The sequence below is a fragment of the Halichoerus grypus genome, chromosome 7 (genome assembly GCF_964656455.1).
Source record: "Halichoerus grypus chromosome 7, mHalGry1.hap1.1, whole genome shotgun sequence".
Taxonomy (NCBI): domain Eukaryota; kingdom Metazoa; phylum Chordata; class Mammalia; order Carnivora; family Phocidae; genus Halichoerus; species Halichoerus grypus.
Window position 1 is genome coordinate 146,153,265 of NC_135718.1, and position 23,111 is coordinate 146,176,375.

At 40.4% G+C, this 23,111-nt stretch overlaps 1 protein-coding gene across 1 annotated transcript in view; it reads right to left on the reverse strand.

Moving 5' to 3' along the window:
- Positions 1-3,189: 3,189 nt before the first annotated feature.
- Positions 3,190-23,111, reverse strand: part of AIDA (axin interactor, dorsalization associated) — a 34,318-nt gene continuing 14,396 nt past the window's right edge. The window contains exons 3-10 of the mRNA XM_036097627.2: positions 21,983-22,036; positions 21,326-21,380; positions 17,324-17,387; positions 16,981-17,087; positions 8,749-8,871; positions 6,803-6,925; positions 3,631-3,748; positions 3,190-3,509 (exon numbers count right to left, since the gene is read on the reverse strand). Of these exons, the coding sequence (XP_035953520.1) occupies positions 3,413-3,509; positions 3,631-3,748; positions 6,803-6,925; positions 8,749-8,871; positions 16,981-17,087; positions 17,324-17,387; positions 21,326-21,380; positions 21,983-22,036 (741 nt within the window). The 3' untranslated portion in view covers positions 3,190-3,412. The remainder of the gene's footprint in view (positions 3,510-3,630; positions 3,749-6,802; positions 6,926-8,748; positions 8,872-16,980; positions 17,088-17,323; positions 17,388-21,325; positions 21,381-21,982; positions 22,037-23,111) is intronic.

The following is a 23,111-nucleotide window of genomic DNA, read 5'->3' on the forward strand; positions in this document are numbered from 1 at the left end:
GTACCATTCTGGAACCACGTAAACTCGGGCTCACAGAACTGCCCGCATTGACTTGGCAGCACGCTGCGTGCTGCTCAGTGCTCGGGAGGTTCAACCCAAAGTCCCCTGGAAACACCACAACAACCGTATGTCTTCCTTGTCCTTCAGAGAAGTCAGGGGCCCATCTGTAGTGTTCATGTGCTTTCCAGTGACTTTTGTTGCTTACTTGATGATGGTCTCCTGAATATGAGCTTAGAGTAGCAGCAAGAGTTGTTTGACCTGATGTTCTGTTGCTTTTACCATCCTTGCATTAAGGGTGCATAACAGAAAACTGAAAATGATATGTTGTGACCATAAAAAGTAAGGAAATTTCTTTTTTAAAAAGTACAGTCTGTTTCTCCCATATGTTGCCTCTGGTTTTCAAAGAAAATGGCAAAAAAGCTCAGAAGAGCAATACTATGAGAAAGAATGATTTAGGACTCTGTATGGCTTTAGGCTGCCCGCAGTTCTTTTTGTTGATTACTACTCCAAAGTTAGTATTTGAATGTTGGCACTTTTATTTAAAAATCAGTAAATCTGAGAATCTGGGATTACATCATATTTAAAGTATTCCTATACCTATTATTAGATCATGTTTTTTAAATTATTAAATCCAAATTATAAAAGGCTGGTAGTATTCATTGCTTAGACTATCCCCTTCTCCAAAGTTCTATGTCCTGATACTATTGAAACCTAGACCATGATCTGTCACCGTTATATAATACTTAATGTACTAATACCCTGTAAAATAAAAAGAAGCAAAAGCTTCACTGTGAAACAGATTTTTTTTTTTTACACTAAACTACCAGAAGATACCACTTTGGAAAGATAAGGACCACTGAAAGATGACAACTCTTTAAAATTCATAAGGAACATATACATTGTTCTTCAGGAAGAGAATTCATATATGTCTTCCCATTTAATATCAAGAATAGAGGAGACTGAAGAGGAGCACCTCCACAGTTAATAGCAGAGGTTATTTTTAACCATAAGACTGAATCCACAAATACAACTCTTGAGAAAGGTCAGTCTCTTCAGGACACAAAATAATGATGAGGTTAAGATAATTGCTAATTTTATGTAGTAATGAAATACATGATAACCTGCTAGCAAAGATAATCAAGTTGGAAAGGTAAATTAGATCTATTATAAAACCAGAGCTGGTCTTTTTTACCTCTAAGTATTTTTGGTGTTTGTCCTGTGTCTCCTGTTCCCGGGAGTCCCAGGGAGTCTCCTGCTCACCTGAGCCGCCTCCCGTGGCCCTGGGGCCGCCGCAGAGCCACGTGGCTCCGTCCCAGCTGCTTCACCGGGCGTCTGCAGCTCATCGCGTGTCTGGGCTTCGATGCTAAAATTCTCATTTATGAAGCAGCAGCGTTTCAGCCTGGAGACATTTCTACTACGGTTCTGCTTTTTTTTCATTGGAAAGTAAAAAATAATTTGTGGGAAGTACAGTATTCTGTGTCTACTGCTTCCAGATGATCACCTGTCACCCCATTCAGGTCTGAATTAAAGCTACGCTATTCACACAGCACTCCACTCACGCTGCTTTAATACTGCTGAAAGCACTAGTTCATACAAACCATACTTATGTGAACGACAGCAGGTGCTTCTTCATATAGATTATCACTGACATACATGTCTTATGGTCTATGAGAAAAGAGAAAGACCAACGGATCAGTTTCGCTACATTTTAATAGTAGGTACTTTAAGGGATTATTTTTTAGGTCTCGTCAGCAACATCAAACAGAAGGTACTGAGTACTCCACAGGGTACAGAGCGCTGCCAAGCACCTTAGAACATTTACAGGACTTGGAGAAAATGTGGTTCTTGCCCCTTGAGGAGCTGACAGTCGGGGGCTGACAACTCAGTCTAAGGGTTGAGTGAACAACAAGGTAATTTATTAAGGCAAATTCTTCATCCCCTTGAGCTATTGTGGACTGAATCATTTTTGGAATTAATCTAATTAAGACAGGAGACAAGACTTAAATTTGGTTGAGAATTCTTTCAGGCTCCAAGTTTTTAACATCCATCTTAAACAGAACCGACAACCAGAAGTAAAGACCAGCTTTCTCGAAGTGCAAGGGCTAGAACACTTCACTGTGGCTACTTATTTTAAATAGCACACATTGAACGCTAGGACTAGGGTTATTACACCAGTTTAAAAACAGGCCAAGTACTGGCGCTGCGTCCCCCTCGTGCTAGCATTGGTCATTCAACATAGTGAACGTTAAACGTGTGGGTCTGCATCTAACTCACAGAGAGCCCGCCCCCAATGTTAATGTCCTGTGTATTGAATACCCACTTCATGTGTCCTCTGAAAGTTTTATTTATGCCCCATTAAGTCAAAAGTAATGTAAATAGTCAAATTATAATAAGCTAATGACCTGCATATTTCCATATAGATGAAAGTCAATATATCTACATAGGAAATAAATGGCAATCCTATCTACCTATATAAAAACAACTAGAGTAGCTCCAGATTTTGCATACTCACCACTCTAAGAAGAGGTATGCAGGCTTTAAGGTTTCACAATCAGTTGTCAGAAAAACAGCAGTTACTCCTGCAGTATCTCATTAGCATCTGACTCAGATTAGATGACATGATTTAGAAGACGTTACAAAGCCATCTAGAAATCTGTAATTATTCTGACATGGTTCCATCATTAACCCTAGAATCACTCTCAGAAAGAAAAACAATGTGATGTAGAAGAGCAGCTAATGAACGGACTACAAATGTGCTCTTTCAGAAAAACAATCTGGTCATCTGGAAAAACCACAGCTACAACCTGGGAACCCTCCCATCTGGGATACTGATCTGGCCAAGGCACACGATTTCTAAACAGGAAAACTATGAGATCAGGGTGAATTTAGGCCACCTCGGAAGAGCAGCCTATAATTTTCCAGACTGACCTCCCTGGGCAGCATAAGCGATCCAATTCCTCCTCTCAGAACAGTTTCATACTCTCCTACCCCCATCAACCCAGAGTTTGGCATTAACTCAAAAAACCAAAAAAGCATATTGGAGCAAAAGTGAACGGATGTGTAAACTCTAGCACATTCTTATTGCTGTATTAATTTTGAAGACGAGCACATCCTACCCACAGCAGTGTTGTTCCAGGAAGCAGGGCAGGAATAGTGGTAAGTTAGAAAAGAGACTATGAATTGCACAAATACTATAAAAGTAAAAACATGTTTCAAAACTACAATAAGCCCGTATCCAAAGGAGTCGTCTAGGTCAGTGGCGTGCTGGGCTGTGAATCCGCGGGCTCGCTCTGGCCTGCCGGCGCCCGCGAGGCCTGCCTCCTGCCTGGCGGAGGGGGATGCGCTACACGGAGCCGGAGGGTTGCTACTGGGTGGGAGAATTCACAGACGTTCCAGGTGACTCATGTCAGGATCATTCCTTGTGCAAAGTCTGATGTAGATGAAGATAAAGTGGTTTCTTGGTCAATAACTGCAATTTCTTTCTTTTAAAGTCAGTGGGTTTCTTGTATCTGTAACCACAGTAGAAAAGTCACGGTTTAACAACTTGGATAACCGAGCTGTTCTACACTCACACACTACGGAGCACCAGGCAGCATTACACGGTTCGAAGCGTGTGCGCGCATCACTTACAGTTCTATTACAATCGGCCCGGCTTTAATTTCATCCATCTCCATGAAAGCAAAGCACTTGGTGCTGGTGAACCTTTTTTTAGGCTTGTAGTGTTTGAATTCGAAGAAGATAGCTGCACCTACGGAATGAAAACAAACCACATCAGCCACAGATGGCGGATTTTCATCGTGCCCATTGTCTCCTCCATCACCGGAAGCACAGAGCACGTGGCAGCCGGCGTAACCTGACAAGGTAACCTTTGTCAAACGGTCTCTCTGATGACGGCACTGCAGCTGCCACCTCAACTCTGCATCTGAGCGCAGTGACATTTCTCCATACCCTCCACTCCTACACGGCACAGCAGAACTTCCTGAGCTGGGCTGACCTGAGAACGTACGTAGTTCACACACGGGGAGAACGCCTTAAATGCCACACAATGAACACAGAGGATGCTCGTGAAGCATGAACATGGTCCACAGACACTCAGCAAGTGGCCGAGGCCTGTAAGAGTTCGTCAGAACATCCAGGCTCACAGCTCTGCTCTTCCCCCCTGAAACAAAAGCTCAAAAATTCAACTGTTTTGGGTGTTTTGGAGCTTAATATAAATCATGTGCTGGTTCAGTTTTTAACTATTACCTGTTTTCTAAGACCTTTTATAGTATTCAAAGCACTGTTTTGTTTCTCCTGGAATTACACAGGTTTTGGAAGACAAAGGTCTAAAGAAGAGCAAGCCTATTCCTAGTCCACCCCTCCCCCAAAGAGCAAGCGGCAATGAAAAATTCAGATGTTTTTATCTCCCCAAAGCCCAAAAGATAAGCTCTCCCCACAGAAAGAAGCTTACAACAGAATTATTTGAGAGAGGGAGCGCACACATGCATGCGAGTAGTGGGAGGGGCAGAGGGAGAGAGAGAATCTCAAGCAGATTTCGAGCTGAGCACGGAGCCCAACGCGGGGCTCGATCTCATGACCCTGAGATCATGACCTGAGCTGAAATCAAGATTCAGACACAATCGACTGAGCCACCCAGGTGCCCCAAGAACCATTAATTTCTAAAGGCGGCACGGAAACTAGTTGGAAGGAAGTTGGGGTCTCACTCTTAACTGGCTACTTATTAGTTCTGCCTGAACCCAAGTGGGGCTGGATCTTGCTTGGCTTTTAAGGACAACACACATCCAATACTTTTTAAACCGAGGACAAGACTCACAAGTGACAAGAGCTTTAACAATGTTCATAACTGGGCGCCTGGCTGGCTCAGTCGTTGAGCGTCTGCCTTCGGCTCAGGTCATGATCCCAGGGTCCAGGATCGAGCCTCACATCGGGATCCCTGCTCAGCTGGGAGCCTGCTTCTCCCTCTCCCACTCCCCCTGCTTATGGTCCCTCTCTCGCTGTGTCTCTGTCAAATAAACAAATAAAATCTTAAAAACAAAACAAAACAAAAAAAACAATGTTCAGAAGTGTGTGTGCCATCCTGGCGCCTGGATCCAAATGGAGCACCTCCTGTCACAGGAGGAAAGAAACAGCAATTGCTTGAGAGAGTGGGACGTGGGTGAGGGACAGACGGGCACAACTGACCATCTACTCCCTGCCCCCACACAAGGGTTACAATTATTAGTCCCCAAGTTATGACCCTCCGTATCTGCCAAAGGGTAGCTTCTCTTCTCCCTCCCACAGAAACAACAGAAGCAATTTGTTATTAAAAACCCTCACAGATTTCTACGGTAGCCGAACACATTTCTTCGTCTCTGCAGCTGTGAAGCCCATCTCCTTGTCATCATGACTGTGTCTCAGGTCTGAATAAATGTGAAATAAAGTCACATTTGCAAACAATACTAAAGTTCAAGTATAATACCATCATTTTAAGGAACTTAAAAAATGTTTCATCATTCATCTGCATCATCAGTAGGTAATCTATCTCCTGCATCCTGGGTACGGTGTGCGCAGCTTTGTCCTTCGTGGTATTTGTAAGAAAGAATGGGACGTACGAGGAGGCTAGTGTACGGAGATGAACGGAAATTCCTGTAAATACGAAGACAGCGTCTTCGTCAGCGTGTATCCGTTCAGACTATAGTAATACCGCACAGCGTAAAGTCAAAGCTCGAGAAAATGAACAGATGCTGAATCTAGTTCTACTTTCAGCATCTCGCGAATCCTCCAGAACACAGTGCACTACAACAGAGAAGTCAGCCCGTATCAGAAACCTTTCCCAAAGCCGTGGACTTAAAAAAAAAAAAAAAGTTTTGTTCATATTTTTATGCAGACGGCCTAACACTTCATATTGAAAGTTCTTTAACATTATTTCTTAAGGCCGTTGTCTCTGTATTCTAATAGCGATTCTCAAGCTTTGGTGTGTATGAGAACCACGTGCAAGCCCCCCGAGAGACTGCTGAGCCCGGCCAGCGTGTTTCTGAGTCAGGAGGTCTGCCGGGAGGCGGGGGCCCCGAGCACCAGCACCTAACGTGCTTCCAGGCGCTACTGCGGCTCCCGCCCGCGGCCACCGCCCCAACGGAAGGCCCGCGAGACGAGTCTTCCAGTGGGGGGGCCGAGGCGACAGCAGCACCGGATCGAAGTAAGAGGTCAAATATTTTAGGGAATATGGCAATTGTTCGAAAGGTACAAGCTTCTTGCAAAGAGTGAAAATGCCAAAAACTGCAACTGAACCTCAGGTGATAGAGGGATCCCCAAGTCTTGTTCTGGAGCGCCGACACTCCCTCGGAACACCTGGAAAAGCATTTAGTACCAGGAACCGGCTAACTTGGAAATGTAACTTCACCTTTTAAAAAATGTGTTTTTGTCCTTTCCCAACCTCCTGCCAACTAAGTACGAGTTATGGTATCTTTCTGCCCAATAAAATCAGCTGGAAAAACAACTTGTTCTTTCAACTATTAGAGACTTAACCATCAGGGAGCCTTGGGGAGCCTCTGCCCCCTCCACTCTTCAGTAAGAGGAAGACTTCATTCTGTTTTGTCGTCCAAGATGATGAAATTTTATAATCAAAGAACATTTTATTACAGAACTGTTATTACACAACTATATCATACAAGTCCTAATTCCCACATTTAAAAAATCGCTATTTCATTCAAGTCACTGAACACCATGTGGTGCGTGCTTCTGCCCACCGCGCTGGGCTGCAGGCACACAAACACAGACGAGAACTCCAGCCACAAGAAGCCAATGTTTACCATCACAGACCAACCTTTGGTTAATTTTTCAACATGCTTCTGGAGCTCAATGTCCACATTAAAATGAACATATGTATCTTCTTTTCTTGAAGCCACAGGAGTATCTTGCACAGGAGTTAAATCTATGCCATTCAGATCTAGAGAGAAAAAAAAGCGTTTCAAACACATAGACTCAGAAACTACAAACGAACCACAGAGGGTTAGGTTTCCTAAGGAGGCCTGGCAGAAGCTGAGAGGAGAGTCTCAGACACCAGACACTCCCCGCCGTGGGAGCAGGTATGCAGGGAGCTGCTGGTTTCCGGAGGTGTGTGTGGGGAGCTGAGGACAGAGACGGCAGGAGGCTGTCTGGATGCTAAAGCAAGTTTGAAGACAACAAAGTTTGATCCTTCTTGTTAAGAGGGGAAAAGAACTTTTGTCTTCCTTATGCCACTATACTGTTGTATGCAATAAAAATTTGGAACATGAATGATATTACACAGGGGGGCCCCTACCCCTATGTCCTACCTCAGTCAAATGCCTGGGCGTGGAAAGGCCTTTCGTCAAACATTAGCAGAATTCTCCTGTTGTACTTCACTCAGAGCCAATACAGTGGACATGAAAGCTGCCAGTGAAACCTTTCTCTAAATGAGTCATTCTTTAGACATATTACCTAAATTCTGACTGTATCTGCTATAAAGTAACCTGATTTACAACAACCAGATGGTACACTATGTGTGATGTGTGGTTTTAATTTCCTGGAGCCAGGAATCTTCCAGTTTAATCAAATTCAACATGGACTCACTTAATGTCTAGTGTTTATGTATTACTCAACAGACTCCTATCTTAGAGAACTTAAAACAATTTGGTACATTTGATTATTCAGTTCAGTGTGTGCAAAGGTAACAGAGCGCCTAGCACATCATCCTTCACTTTTTACAGTGTACTGTCCCACGTGAGATATGCAGTTTTAAATGGCCTATCACATAATGTAGGGTATCAAGACTTTCCAGTAGACCGTGGACTTGGGAACCAATAACATCAGAGGTCAAGTATTTCAGCATTAGCGCTGTGAAAATTCTTCTCTGTGTCTGAATTTATTTCTATGATTGGTAAAAGTTCAATTTCAGTCACTGTTTCTTTGGTTTGCCTCAAAGTGCAGATTAACTGTAGGTGAAAATTGATGGGGCAGGGATATCTGAATAATAGTATGACAACCTCATCCTCAATCACCCAATAATTATTTTTAAAAGACTGCTGAGTGCTTTACAAATCAAGTGCCATATAAAGGCCTGACACCAACAAAAGAATTCCGTGAGTGCGGATTCCGTCCTAAACCAAAGACTCAAAAAGCTGTTTTCAAGGAATAAATGGTATGCCACACTGGACAGGAGAAAACAAACAAATCCTGAAGACGACCATGCTTAATAAGAAACACAACGCTTCTTTCATGCCCCCAGCCTTGGGCTCAGGGTGTGGATGTTTATGGATGTGTCCTACTTCCTGTCTCAGGACGGTTCACTGGAGGCCCGATGCTCACGCACCCCTGCAGGGCTCCCCTGTGTCTAAGACACCGTGGCAGGAAGCAGAGCACCTGAAGGGGAAGCGTGGGGGAACAGAAGAGCGTGGGGCTTGGCAAAAAAAACCACACACCCTGAGAAGGTGGCGGGAAGTATATGCTGTTGAAGACAGTGTGTATGTCTAGTCAGCACCCTGGATGGGATTTTAATACAGAAATTTACCAAAAAACCCTCAAAAGCAAATGCACATGTCAGTTATAAATAATTAAGTATTTTTAGAAACTTTCTCAGAAATACTCAGTGAAGGAACGATGACGGCTGCCCAGGAGTTTTCCCTCACCGTAGGACGAATGCAAATGAACTGTCACAGGTGCAAGGACCCACCCCCACACCTGCCTGTGTTCCAAGTGCGAATCAACATTACACAGTTCGCCAGAGGGGAAAACGCAGACAGAGTTATTTACCCTTTACACTAACTGTGATATAGGGATCGATGCACTGCCCCGCATCCTTCAGGCCGATTTTCTCAATTCTGATGGTGAGTGACGTCATTCCTGGCTCTGACGGCAGCCTGGGTAGTAGAGTGCCTGACGAGAGAAGGGCAAAAAGTGAGCTCTGGAGCAACTGCAGGGCAAATACTGGAACAGCACAGAGAAGATACAGCCTTGCACTTAACGGACTTCGCAACTCGCCAGACACTGCTGTAGTTTCCAAAACTTCCAAACACTCAATGTGATTCTTTTGGACAAATATTTAGTAAGACACAAGATACATCTGTACTTCCTTAATTCATATTCAACACTAAAGTGTAAATCAGTCAAATCTGTTAAAGATTCAATTCACTCCGGGAAGCCCAATTACAAATTACTGCATACTTAATATACTCATGTCATATATATGTATTTCACATTTACTCATACTACATAAGATATATTTCATATCTCTGTATGAAGTGGTAGAAAAAGACAAAGAGCTTTTTAAACTTTTCTTATATTATCCCAAAGTTTGAGAAGCTTAATACCAGAATCAATCAACAAATCTTTTTTTTTTCTTTTTAAGATTTTATTTGTTAGAGAGAGAGCGTGCGCACAAGCAGGGGGGAGTGGCAGGCAGAGGGAGAAGCAGGCTCCCTGCTGAGCAAGAAGCCTGACATGGGCCTCAATTCCAGGACCCTGGGATCATGACCTGAGCTGAAGGCAGACGCCCAACCGACTGAGCCATCCAGGTGTCCTAATCAACAAATCTTTTGGTTATTAATGGAAGAAATAACTTACAATTCAATATTTATGTATTTAATTAAATAATTTTATAATCTAATTTCCCACCCCTTTCTGCATTCTATTCTGTCTGATCTTCTCTCTCGGAAATTAATCCTGTTGAGAATGGCACATGCAAGAGCGCCTGTATATTTGAAACCTCTCATACGTATCAGCTAAATTTTTTTAAAACTGAAAAACCACCCAGAGCCACACCAAAAAAATGACATCAAGAAATCAACTGTACAGTTTATTTCATATCATCTACCGAGAACAGATGTGAACCAAAGTTGATTTTAATCTAATATGCATATAGTATCTCAAACTAAAGTACCTAACATTTATAAAGAACTTTGATTGACATTTTTCATGTTTCTGTCCAACAGGGTGTTATCCTACTTTTAATGATGAAGTATTTGAAATATGTGAATCAACTTAGTACCTTCAAAAGAGAACATTTGATTAGCTGCAAACAGGCTTGAGGGGATTTTGGGGGGTGATGGAAATGTCCTCAAATTAGATCTATCAAACTGGTAAGATGTACAACAGTAAAGATCGAAAGTCACTGAACTGTACACTTACAATGAATGAATTTTATGATAGGAAAATTACTAGAGAAATTCAAGAGTCTTGGGGTGCCTGGGTGGCTCAGTTGGTTAAGCATCTGCCTTCAGCTCAGGTCACGATCTCAGGGTCCTGAGACTGAGTCTGACGTCGGGCTCCCTGCTCAGTGGGGAGACTGCTTCTCCCTCTCCTCCCCATTTGTGTTCTCTTTCACTATCTCTGTCTCTCTCAAATAAATACATAAAATCTTTAAAGAGAAAAAAAATTCAAGAGTCTTAACTGGTGATACTTGTTAAAGAAAACTTTTGGCTTATGAAAAGTTAGAAGTCAGAAAACCAAAATGGAACACTCAAAGCAGTATTCAATACCATTTCGAAAGTAAAATTATAACATTACTTTTTCACATGAAATACGTCTTTGATATTTTGCCATATTTCAACACATTTTCTTACTGCAGCCACTGTCTCTTGTAAAAGATTTTATTGTGAAATCTAACAAATATTTAGAAAGGCAAATAAAACAAGTGCACAGCCTAATGAAAACTGGAAAACAAGCATCCATGTAACCATCACTTAGGTCAAAAGATAAACATTACCCCAGGGGTTCCCTTCTATCACCACCCAAAGTTCTTCCTAATCCCTCTCCACTATCCTGGCTTCCAAAACAATTGCTAAAAAGCACTATATTAATAATGTTTTGCCTGCTTTTGAACTTGAGATTTATCTGACTTGTTGCCAGTAGCTATAATTTGTTCATTTGTAGGACTATATAGTACTGGTGTATAGTACACGGGTTTTATCAACATATAGCACAGTTTATGCATCCATTCTTCTGTTGACAGGCATTATGAGCTGCTCCAAGTTTTTGGCAACTGTTTGAACAATGCTGCTGTAACATTCTTGTACACATATTCTAGTGCATGTGAGCACACATTTGCAAGAGAGAGGGATCACCAAGTCACATGGGGCATCGCCCTCCTGTGTACCACATGAAGATAATCTGTGTTCAAAGTGTTCATGCAGACACCCCCTTCCAGCACTGCTCCCACTGCACCCCCCCCGCCCCCCGCCCCCCATGATGCTTGGGGCAGTCAGACTTTTTTAAGCTAATTTAGGTGTAAAGAAATGTTGATCCAGGGGCGCCTGGGTGGCTCAGTTGGTTAAGCGACTGCCTTCGGCTCAGGTCATGATCCTGGAGTCCCGGGATCGAGTCCCGCATCGGGCTCCCTGCTCAGCGGGGAGTCTGCTTCACCCTCTGACTGTCTCCCCTCTCATGCTCTCTGTCTCTCATTCTCTCTCTCTCAAATAAATAAATAAAATCTTAAAAAAAAAAAAAAATAGTCACATCTTTACAAACTGCTTCGTCCAATCCATGAACTGAAATATACCTTTCCATTTATTAAAGATTTCTTAATTTCTCTTGATAGTTTTATTATTTTCTTCACAAAGGTCTTACACTTCTTTTGTTGGATTTATTACTAGGTATTTGATATTCTATATTATAATAAATGTTATAATATTTATTTTCTAAGCAACTATTGCTTGTTTATAGATTAAAAAAAAATCTGTACTTAAGATTTGATCTTGCTTGTTTATAGATTAAAAAAAAATCTGTACTTAAGAATTGATTCTTTCAAAGAACCATGCGTACTAAACTCTTATTAATCCTAATTACTCACCTGTTGATTCTTTTATATGTACTATATATATATTCATAACACCTGCAGATAAAGGGAGGGGATTTTCTTCTCCTAATGTTTATCTTTTATTTTTCTTGTCCTAGTGTACTGGCTAGCACTTCCAGACAATGTTAATAAAAAGGTAATAGTAGGCACTCTTACTCTTGCCTTGTTCTTGATCTGAAAAGGAAAGCTTCAATTTTTACAAGTATGATTTTGGCTCTAAGTGTCCCTTAGAGAACACCTGCAGACATGTTCTGTTCTCAGTCTGCTAGAAATTTTTTTAAAAATTTATTTATTTATTATTTTAGGAGGGAGGGAGGGGCAGAGGGAGAGAATCTCCAGCAAATTCCCCACTGAGCATGGAGCCGGACTTGGGGCTCCATCTCACAACCCTGAGATCAGGACCAGAGCTGAAATCAAGAGTCAGACGCTTAGCTGCCTGAGCCAGCCAGTCTGCTAGAATTTTTTTAAACTCAAAAACAGATTTAGAATTTAATTATTTAAAATTTAATTTTATTTATTTATATGAGAGCGAGCGAGCAAGCATGAGTGGTGGGGAAGGGCAGAGGGAGACTTCACGCTGAGCAGGGAGCCTGATATGGGGCTTGATCCCAGGACCCTGAGATCATGACCTGGGCCGAAGGCAGATGCTTAACTGAATGTATGTAGGTGCCCCTCGAATTTAATTTAAAACATTTTCTGCATCTACTGAGAAGACTGAGATTTTTCTCAATTTCTTAAGGTGAATCACCTTGATGTACTTGTAACAATATATTCCAAAAATCACTCATTAGTTCATGGAGATTTTCCTAATTGTGATCTGCAGTATTCTGTGTATCATAGTTTACTCAGCCAATCTATGTATGGCATTCAGGCTGTTTCTAATATTTTACTATTACAAATAATACCACGATAAATAAGCGGCTAGATGCCAGTTTTTGATTTTTTTAAAAAATTTTATTGGAGATGTACCTTCAGAATAAATTCCTAGAAGTGAGATGGATTGCTGGGCCTAAGAAAAAATGTCTAATTTTGTTATTGTTAGATATTGATGAATTCCCCTCCAGAGGGACTGTACCGTTTGTACTCTTGCCAGCAATGAATGAGCATGTTCCCTGCAGCCTCAGCAACAGTTTTAATTTGTATGTCTATTATGTTACATCTTTTCACATGTTTAAGGGCCACTTGTACATATTTGTGTGAGTAAACTGTCCATGTCCTTTGCCCAATTTTCTAATGTGCTTGTGGCCTTTGTTGTCACAGCTTAAAGATTTCTTATATATTAAGGATGTCAGCTCCTTATGTGTCTTTTTCACTTTATGGCTTTTTTTTTTGACAGTCAAAAGGGGACCTCTGGGGCGTCTGGGTGGCTCAGTTGGTTAAACATCTGACTCCTGATTTCGGCATGCGCGGAGCCTGCTTAAGATCTACTCCCCCCCACCCGCAAGTGCTCTTTCTCTTAAAAAAAAAGGGGGGGGGAGGGTTGCTTACCTAACTTTCAAAGCCAATGGCAGATTCTCCTTTAATGAAAGATGTTTTTCCCAAGTGAATATTAAAACTGTTTCTACTTTAAAAGATAAATTACATTCTTTATTTTTAGTTTCAAAAATAAACGTGTACACATATTTAAGCCTATATAGAGATAAATCAACATACTCGTATAATAATTTTGAAATGGCTAAGCCTATATTTGAGCTTGATCATGTCATTCAATAAGAAAATGTTTTTTAAAATCTTGAAAAATTGTGTCTTGGGCTATTTTTAAATTCATATTGCTTTGTTTATGATTTTAGTAGCTTTACTATTCAACGCTGTCTAAATTTTCTGGACATAAATAACAGGTTGTAAATTTATATCCTTTATTTAAGTGAAATCTACAAGCCTACCTTTATTATTTTTAAAGATTTTATTTATTTGAGAGACAGGGAGACAGAGGCAGAGAAGACTAGTGGGGGGGGGGGGAAGGGCAGAATGGGAGAGGGGAAGAAGACTCCCCACCAAGTGGGGCTCGGTCCCAGGACCCTGAGACCATGACCTGAGCTGAAGTCAAACACTTAACTCACTAAGGCACCCAGGCGCCCCCCAAGCCTACCTTTAGACAAATTAAATCTCAATTTGACTTAAGCAAATTATTTAACAATTATGTTTGCCTTATGAGTTTTTAAAGTTTTGAAAAGAAGAAAGTAGTTATTAAGAAAGCTTTTTTGTCTTTTTTTTCTTCAAGAAAGGTTGGATGAAAGTCATTTTTAATTTTAAATGGGAAAAAAACTACTCTGAGTCATACCATATCACATACGATACCATTCTTCATCAGCCTTATAGTGGTAGTGTTTACACAACTGTATGCATTTGTCAAAACTTACAAACTACACACTTTTTAAAAAGCATTAATTTTATACATGTAAATGATACTTCAGTAAATGTGACTTTAAAAAAGTCACAACAAACCTACAACTCAATAAATTATATAAGAACAAAGGTGACAAATAAAAAGTCACAATTCTTAGAACCCTTTAGCCACCAAAATGCAGACACTGCCTAGGCATCACTGAAATCTTGAATTCAGTGATTCAGGATTCTTCAGGAAAAAGAAAAGATATAAGAAAAAAATGTTTTCCTGCTTTACAATTAAATGTCAAATGTCATCTTCCTATTTCAATGATTTCAGTAAGTATAACTACAAATTTTTTTAAAAAGATTTTATTTATTTGAGAGAGAGAATGAGCTGGGGGGGGGGGGAGGAGGAGAGGGAGAGGCAGACTCCCCACTGAGCAGGGAGCCAGAGGAGGAGCTCAATCCCAGGACCCTGGGATCACGACCTGAGCTGAAGTCAGACGCTGAACCGACTGAGCCACCCAGGCGCCTCTACAAATTAGTTAATAACGCTCATATCACAAACTAAATACAGTTAATTAAACTATATGTGCTCTTTCCTACTTTCAGGAAAAAGAAATTCAGCGAATATAAGGGTTCAGTAACCTTTCTCTATCTCTGAAATGAGATATCACGATGCTATGTCAGAATACAAAAATCTATTTAGTTTGGGCTTAATCCTACATAGCAAGTGGATTTAGTTTAAGGTACAAGTTTTTCTTCAACTCAGCAACCTGAACCCCATAAAGACCTTAATCTGTATCATGGTTTACATCATCTACTTTAAGGATCTTATCTGCTATCAAAGTACAGATTGAAATTTATAGCACTGGAAGCTACATCAATTACAATATGTGGTTTGAAAAGGGAATGACAATTATTCAGTCAGTAAGACAACAAAGTAATTTCTCTCACCAGCTCGGCCAATTTGAAATTTCCTAAGTATATGACAAAATAAGAAAAATATACAACTCTTCATAAAGTGAGGCCGATTGGAAATAATGCCCTTGTACCAAAGAAACATTTGCACTAAGAGCTACCATCTCTAGTGCCTGTAATTTCGCCAGTGACCCCAAAGCGTAGATCCTGCTACCCCCACTGAAGGGAGGGGACGATGAGAACCACAGGCGTCACAACACGTTCAGCATGTGACCCCGACAGTGCTCACACCTTTAGCCGTAGTACTGTTTTTCGTCTTCACGGTAAACTGACGAGTTCGGCAGTTATTATCCCATTTTATAAAGAAAGAAATTGAGCTTCAGATTGGTTTAGGAAACAAGAGCAAAGTCCTTCAACTAGTCACTGTCAGAGCCTAGACTCCAGCCCAAATGTCTGTTGGTTCAAGTCCATGCTGTTCCTGCTCCAGAATGCCTCCTCCCCAGGGAGTATTAATATTACTATACTTTTTTTTTTAAGATTTTATTTATTTATTTGACAGAGAGATAGAGAGCACAAGTAGGCAGAGAGGCAGGCAGAGGAAGAGGGAGAAGCAGACTCCCCGACGAGTAGGGAGCCCAATGTGGGGCTTGATCCCAGGACCCCGGGATCATGACCTGAGCCGAAGGCAGCTGCTTAACCGACTGAGCCATCCAGGTGCCCCGATATTACTACGCTTTTATTACCAAGAAAGCTATCTGGATGACACACAAATTGTATTTAGCTCTACTATAAAGCTTCTAGGGTCTATTTCAAAATGCATGATAATCTTACAGCACACCGCTATCATACCTAAAGTGAACTAGTTTACCAGAAATGAAAACTATGCACTGTATAAAAACAGAACAGGGCAAACCAGTGATTGGGAGAGGCAAGAGACTTATCCAGGGTGCCTGCCTAGGTCATTTACAGAAAGGGAAGATCCTTTCTTCTGCAAATAAAAACGGTTTGCCATATATTATTTCCTTTCCTAAAACAAGATGGGGAAAAAAGAGCATTTGTTCAGTACCCATTCCCCTTGGACCCAGTCTTAATGACTACATTTGATTAATTAAAGAAGTGCTTACAATAGTCTACAGAAAAGAGTTACCATAGCAGGCCTGAGACTGTTATTGTCAGGAAGGCCTGCTGGCAAGGCCACCCCTGGGCTAGAGCCTGGGAACTTGGATTTCGGGCATGTTCCCACCATCCCCCAATAAGGATGCTCACTATCTGTAAACTGTGCAAACAATATGGTTTATGCTGAATATGTGCTTTCCTTCCGGGAGTCTGGAACTCTGGCCAGTGCTAAGCAGAGGGTGCCGATGTGATCAGCCCCTAAGAACAGCGCTGGGCACGGAGTCTCTAACAGCTTCCCACGGACACATTTTACATGTAGTAGAACCTATGTGACTCCACTGGGAGGGGACTCTCAGAAGCTTGCACCTCATGTGGTAACTGGGTGATGGGCATTAAGGGGGGGCGCTTGTAATGAGCACTGGGTATTATATGCAACTGATGAACCACTAAATTCTACCCCTGAAACTAACAATACACTCTATGTTAATGAACTTGAATTTAAATAAAAAAAAAAAAAAAAAAAGAAGCCTGCATCTGGTTTCCTCCAGACTTCGTTCACTTGTGCACCTTTTCCCTCTGCTGACTTTGTTCTTGTCTTTGCTCATTGCAATAAATCATAGCTGTGAATACAATTATATGCTGAGTCTGTTGAGTCTTCCTAGCAAATCACTGAACTTCAGGGTGGCCTTGTACACCCAACACAGATAGTAAGATACCTTCAGACCATGGCTATGAAAATTTGCTTAAGATTGGCAAGTACCAAAGTAAGTTCTAAACACCCTAACCTTGGATTAAGCTATGCCTGTTTTGAAATCAGCAATACTCACCAGGAACTCTAGCAGGAAAGGAATCAGGAGACCCTGCTCCAGCACCACCCTCTTCTTCATCTTCTTCAAATTCCAAATTCTCTTCTTCACCAGGTGCTAAAATTCTTCTACATGCAAAATGGCAAACAAAATAGTGAGCTACAAAACTAACTACCCTAGAGAGGCATTATAGCCACCCATTTCCCAGGTAAGATGTGGATACAAAAAATGTTGACACAGAAATGTTGACCTACTGATATTAAAGATATCAATACTGATATAAAAAATGCACATATATCTGAAAACTAGGTAAAAAATAAGACAATAAAATAAGAAGACAAATATTGGTGCTTAATTATTTTACCTTAAGGGGACAGGCTGAACGTCAAATGGGAATTCCTTATTATATGTAAGAATATTCTTTAGGACTAGAATAAAAACAGAAAGAAAGACACAAATTCTTCCATGAATCAAAAAAAATTTTATTAGAAATGACTGATTTTTAATCAATTTTACTATGCATATTAATACTTAAAAAAACTCCCAATCTTATCATCATTCAGAGCCACGACGCATTTGTCCATTGAAGGTCTTAGCAAAATGAAAATATCCATAGTATACTCCAGGTACCAGTACTTTGTAAGATCTCCAAGGAAAGTAAGTTCCAGAACCTCAGAGCCCTCACAGAAAACAAACTCCAAAACAGTTGTATGTACAAGGTCCTAGGTGAGATATAGGGCAGCAGAGAAAGAAAAGATCTCCTTCCTGGAGTACTTCAATTACAAGACTGGTCCAAAGATAACCAATTAGAGGTACGTGAGATTATTTTGGTCTATGTCCTTATTAGATTTCTCCTCAACCCCATAAAACTGGCAAAATTAGATAAAACTGGTTACAATTTCCATATGCCATTTATGATAGTTTATTACACACATATATCTACATACATACACAGACAAATACACAAAGAGGGATTTACCCTCAAGAGAAGTCTTCAGATAACATGGCACCCACCACCTTCTGCCTTAGGGTATGGTCCATAATTACATTCTGGCATGTAAACTTTAAGAGAGATGTTCTAGGGATGCCTGGGGGCTCAGTTGGTTAAGCGGCTGCCTTCGGCTCAGGTCATGATCCCAAGGTCCTGGGACAGGGTCCTGGGACAGAGTCCCGCATCGGGCTCCTTGCTCAGTGGGGAGCCTGCTTCCCCCTCTGCCACTTCCCCTGCTTGTGCTCTTTCTCTCTCTCTCTGACAAATAAATGGAATCTTTAAAAAAAAAAACAAACCAAAAACTTTAATTAAAAAAAAAAGACGTTCTATAACTCTGCCTACATTTAGAGAGCTACTATGAATATGGATACCTTACAGAGTTACTAGAAGTATGTAATTTAGTGCTTCGTATCTGGCGTTATGGGTCTTTAGTAACTACCTGCAGTTACGTGAAGGTGAAATAATGGCATTAACCGAGCAATCCAAAAAGTTCCTACGATTTTGTACTCAACTTACGCAGCCTCATTCCAGAGTGCTGTAGTTTGGAGATAAGAGCTGCGGCGTGTGTATGCTGTCATCCCAAAGCAGGAAATCCCAGAGCGCAGGCTGCGCTTTTATGACTTACTCCTACAGGAGTCACAGGGCTTTTTCAGACTTCCATTATATGCACTCGATTTATTGAGTCGTTCAGTGAGAGGTCTGAGACTTGTGTCTAGCTTCTTGTTCATTCTTATTCTCTTTGCCCTCCAGCTCTTACCCTCATCTTTCCTTTCTCTTTCTTCCTCTCAACAAATGGGCACCAAGTGCCCACTATGTTCCAGTCCCTGTTTTAGGTGCTAAAGATATGGCAGTGATCAAGACAGAGGGTTCTTGCTCTCATCTATGGATCTTAGGCTCTAGTCAGGAAAAGCAGACAGTAAATAAAGCAACAAATTAACAAGGTACTGTTAGACTGTGGTTAGCATCACAAAGGACAGGGTCAGGATGAGCGTGTAAGTGGAGCAGGGGGACAACTTCGGCTAAGGTGGACAGAAAAGTAACTTGCTGGAAGACAAGTGAGCCGTAACCTGGAATGAGAGGATGCGTCCAGAAGCAGCATGGGCGCAAGGGCTTTCCAGGTGTTAAACAACAGGCTAGAGGGGCGCCCGGCTGGCTCAGTTGGTGGAGCGTGCGACTCTTTATCTCTGGGGTTGTGAGTTCGAGCCCCACGTTGAGTGGAGAGATTACTTAAAAATAACATCTTTATAACAACAACAAAGGCCCGAGGCAGGTACTGGTTTGGCTTGTAATTTCCTGGAAGGTATTATCATGAGCACGGAGCCCACCATGGTTTGGGGACCACGTGGCTCACCCCACAGCTGACATCTGATGGAGCACCTCTGCCAGGAGAAACTCAGCACTCCCAGCCCCCTCTCACAGAGCATGGCCTGCCACCCTCCTGAAGGCCACACTCTGAAAATGACAGACACACTGTCAACAAAGTGTGTTCTGCTTCTGTGGCTGACTTGTTTCATTTTTCTGGTGGGTAAAATGAGTAAGTTCTTCCCATCTGAAAGGTGGATTAACATCAGGAAATGAAATAAATAGTACTTTCAAAATCTTACTTGTACTAGTTTCACACAGGATTATCAAGAGACTTTTTAACCTTAAAACCTACATTAGCAGAATAAACCAAGTCCCACATATTAATTTTCCTTTCCTTACAGTATAAAAAGAGGCAGAAACTAGCTTGACTTAATCTGAAATCTATTCAAATACCGATTTGTAGAAAATGTTTAATTCTGATAAAATAACTCCTAACAAGTGCCTAGCTTTGAGAGATGCAAAATTATAGAGCATATCCTCAGATATAATATACACATTTACATTCCTTTAAAAGGCAATAGCAAATTAAAATCACCTAAAAAGATAACTAAGTACGATGAAGGGAGAGGTCCAAATGAAAAGCACTATATAAATTCAGACTATAACAAAATAAATTCCAATACTATCTTTCCTTTCCATTCCCACCCCTATTCTTAAAAAAACAAAAACAAGCAAACAAAAAAGCAAGAAATGGAAGACTAATGCAGATTTTAGTCCAATCTGCCACTAATACATGGGTCAATAATCCCTCAAGAGCTTGAACTGGAAACCCATGATATTTAGGATTGATGTCAATATTGCACCATTACAGGTATCACAACAGAATATAGTGGCAGGAGCATAGGCTTTGGGGTCACTTAGAATCCTGGTTAAAACCCAGTTCTGGCATTTACAAGCTGTAAGGTCATGCAGTTAGCAAACTGCAGCTGAATGGACTTATTTGAGTGTTTGGGTTAATGGTAATGGTAACCATTAATATCAATGAAAGATCCTACAAGGCAATAGGAGAAATCTGTAACACTCTAAAATTTTGTTTGGAAACACACCGAAAAACAAACAAAAACTAATGGAAAACTGTGACTAAATAGAAAGCCAAAATCCTAATTATTATCATCATTAAAAAAAAAAATCAAACACAATCTTTAAAACCATTACACAACAGACATCCTCACTGCAGCTAATCTTTTTTAAAAGCCATCAATGTGCTTTTCTTAAAATAATCTTACATATATAATCAGTCACAAAGGACCATATGTGATATGATTCCATTTATACAAAATGTCCAGAACGGCACATTCACAAGACAGAAAGTGAATTAATGACTGCGTAGGGCCGGGAACTGAGGAGTAGGGGAAGCCGGTGTGGGCTAAACAAGACAGGGTTTCTTTCTGGGGTGATAAAAATGTGGTGGACCGTGGTGGTATTCAGTACTTGTGCCTTTGCCTATTTTGCAAAGAGAACATTCATATGAACAATAAGAAAACATTCCTCTAAGAGAACATTCATGTGAACCATAAGAAAATCTTATTTGGCACATCCTAACCACCAAAACATTTGAAGCAAATGTTTACTTCAAAAAAGCTTTCAAGAAGGGACAAGAAAATGGGGACAACAAGGAAATCTTTTGTAGAGCATCGCAAACAGCTAGACTGTAGTTTCCAAGGACATGTAGTATAAACGGGCATCAATAACTGTAACTTTATACTCTCCAGTAAACTCGACTGTAAATGCTTACCAAAGTAATTATAGTCTTATTAAAGTGATTAAAACAAAGGCTGAAACATATGAATGAGATAGAACCTGGAATCAAACCACTTTTCATATTCTATAATGGTGAACAGAATAATAATTACTATAAATATTACAGAAATTATAAAAGCACAAAAAAAATCACATAGGACTAGGTAGGAACAGAAATGAATAAGTACCTATGCTAAATAATCTTAATATCTATAATGAATTAAGTAGTTTCCTAAAGGAATACCACTAAAAATATAAAATAAAACTTACTTGGTTCTAGCTTCTTCAGGTCCTCCAGTTTAAATTCTTCTTGAGACTGTGTGGACTGAATTTAAAATATGCATATTACATCTTTTTATTACAAAGATTTCACTATACCCTATGTCTTTTAAGTGGCAAGAACTAAATATTGAAAAAGTGGACAAAATAAATGAATCCATTTCATGCTTTCAAAGTAGAAAATGAAAAGTCCCGGGATGCCTGGGTAGATCAGTTGGTTAAGGTCTGCCTTCGGCTCAGGTCATAATCCCAGGGTCCTGGGATCGAGTCCCGCATCGGGCTCCTTGCTCAGCGGGGCAGCCTGCTTCTCCCTTTGCCTGCCACTCCCCCTCTTGTGCTCTCTCTCTGACAAATAAATAAAATCTTAAAAAAAAAAAAAAAAGAAAAAGTCCCAAACTGGTTTTTGTTTGTTTTTATATTTTGGAACATTTGGGCTAAAAATAACAAAAAACTGACGTTATATCTTTTCTCTCTACAGTTTATTAAATATGAACTAAATCTTCTAATAGGAGTTTAACCCATGAATTCCTATTGCCAGAAATCTCTTCTGAGACAATACTGCTTTCAGCATTAATGCTTAAAGTTTATTAGAATAGTTCATAATGATTTTTTCTTATATCAGAAAGCAGGAAAAAAACCTGTGTTTACCTGTAAAGCTGCACTTCGTAATTCCAAACATGTTGCAATTTTGCCTATGGTTTTCTGTAGGAAAAAGAAAAAGCTATAAATACCAAATATATTGCAACTGTTAGTTGTCAAAACCATGGAGTTAATTTTCATTAGTAAGGGATCTATATATTTTTTTAAAGTTAAATTTTACTTCTTTGTAGCATCTTGCAGATTTTAGAAAAGAGAAACAGGAGGCAAAGGGCTAGGATAAGGGAGAGAATGTGAGTCCATATTCTCTCCTGACCTAACTGTACCACGACCAATTTTAAATCAAGTTTGCTCTGATGACAGCTTTAGATTTATTTAAAGGTCAATGAAAAGGACTTCCAACATCTTCCCTCCCAAGCTTTGCCTTCTCTTAATCTCCATTAAGCCTGAAATTCGCTAAAAGATTTAAAATAAAAAATATCTGAAAGCTAGCAAAATGGTATGATTTAATTTTGACATAGGTCCAAACTTGACTTGTCTAATTAAATATGTAGGTAATACTCAGCAAAATCAATACTTGTGATGAATGGTGGCAAGTTTTATAGTCAGATCTGTCTTAGATGGGCTATAAGATGGATAAAAATAATAGGGTATAGTCCTTGCTTTTAACAAGCTCAAGTTATATTATGTGAGATGAGAGTCTACAAAATCACTGTAATATAAAGAAGAGACGCTTGATTCTTATCAGCTTTAGCAAAGTGAGCCATTACACATGAAGAAACTGTGCAAGAATCTGTGTTAGAAATCAAGCCCCAGTAACTGGGAGGATTTGTCAAACTGAAGAGTTTAGAAAACTCACAGTTCAGTTGTCTAAAGTCTCAAACTGAAAGCAGAGGGATATTAGGTTTGAAATATGAAAAGTGAGGGTGTGTGCGCGCGTGCGCTGGGGGAAGCCATGGTCTTTCTGAAGGGGACCTTCCAGGACGAGCAGAGGAATCTGTTATTACTGTAGCAATAAATTACACAGAGGTTTTTGAATAGAAGAATGACCTTTAGGAAGACTGTTAAGACAACAGTCTCCACAGGCTGGGGGAGAAAAGGGCAAAGACTACAGGTAAGAGCAGTCAGGTTATTCTGGGTAAATGTGAATCAGAACAAGAACATGGACAACTAGAGTGGA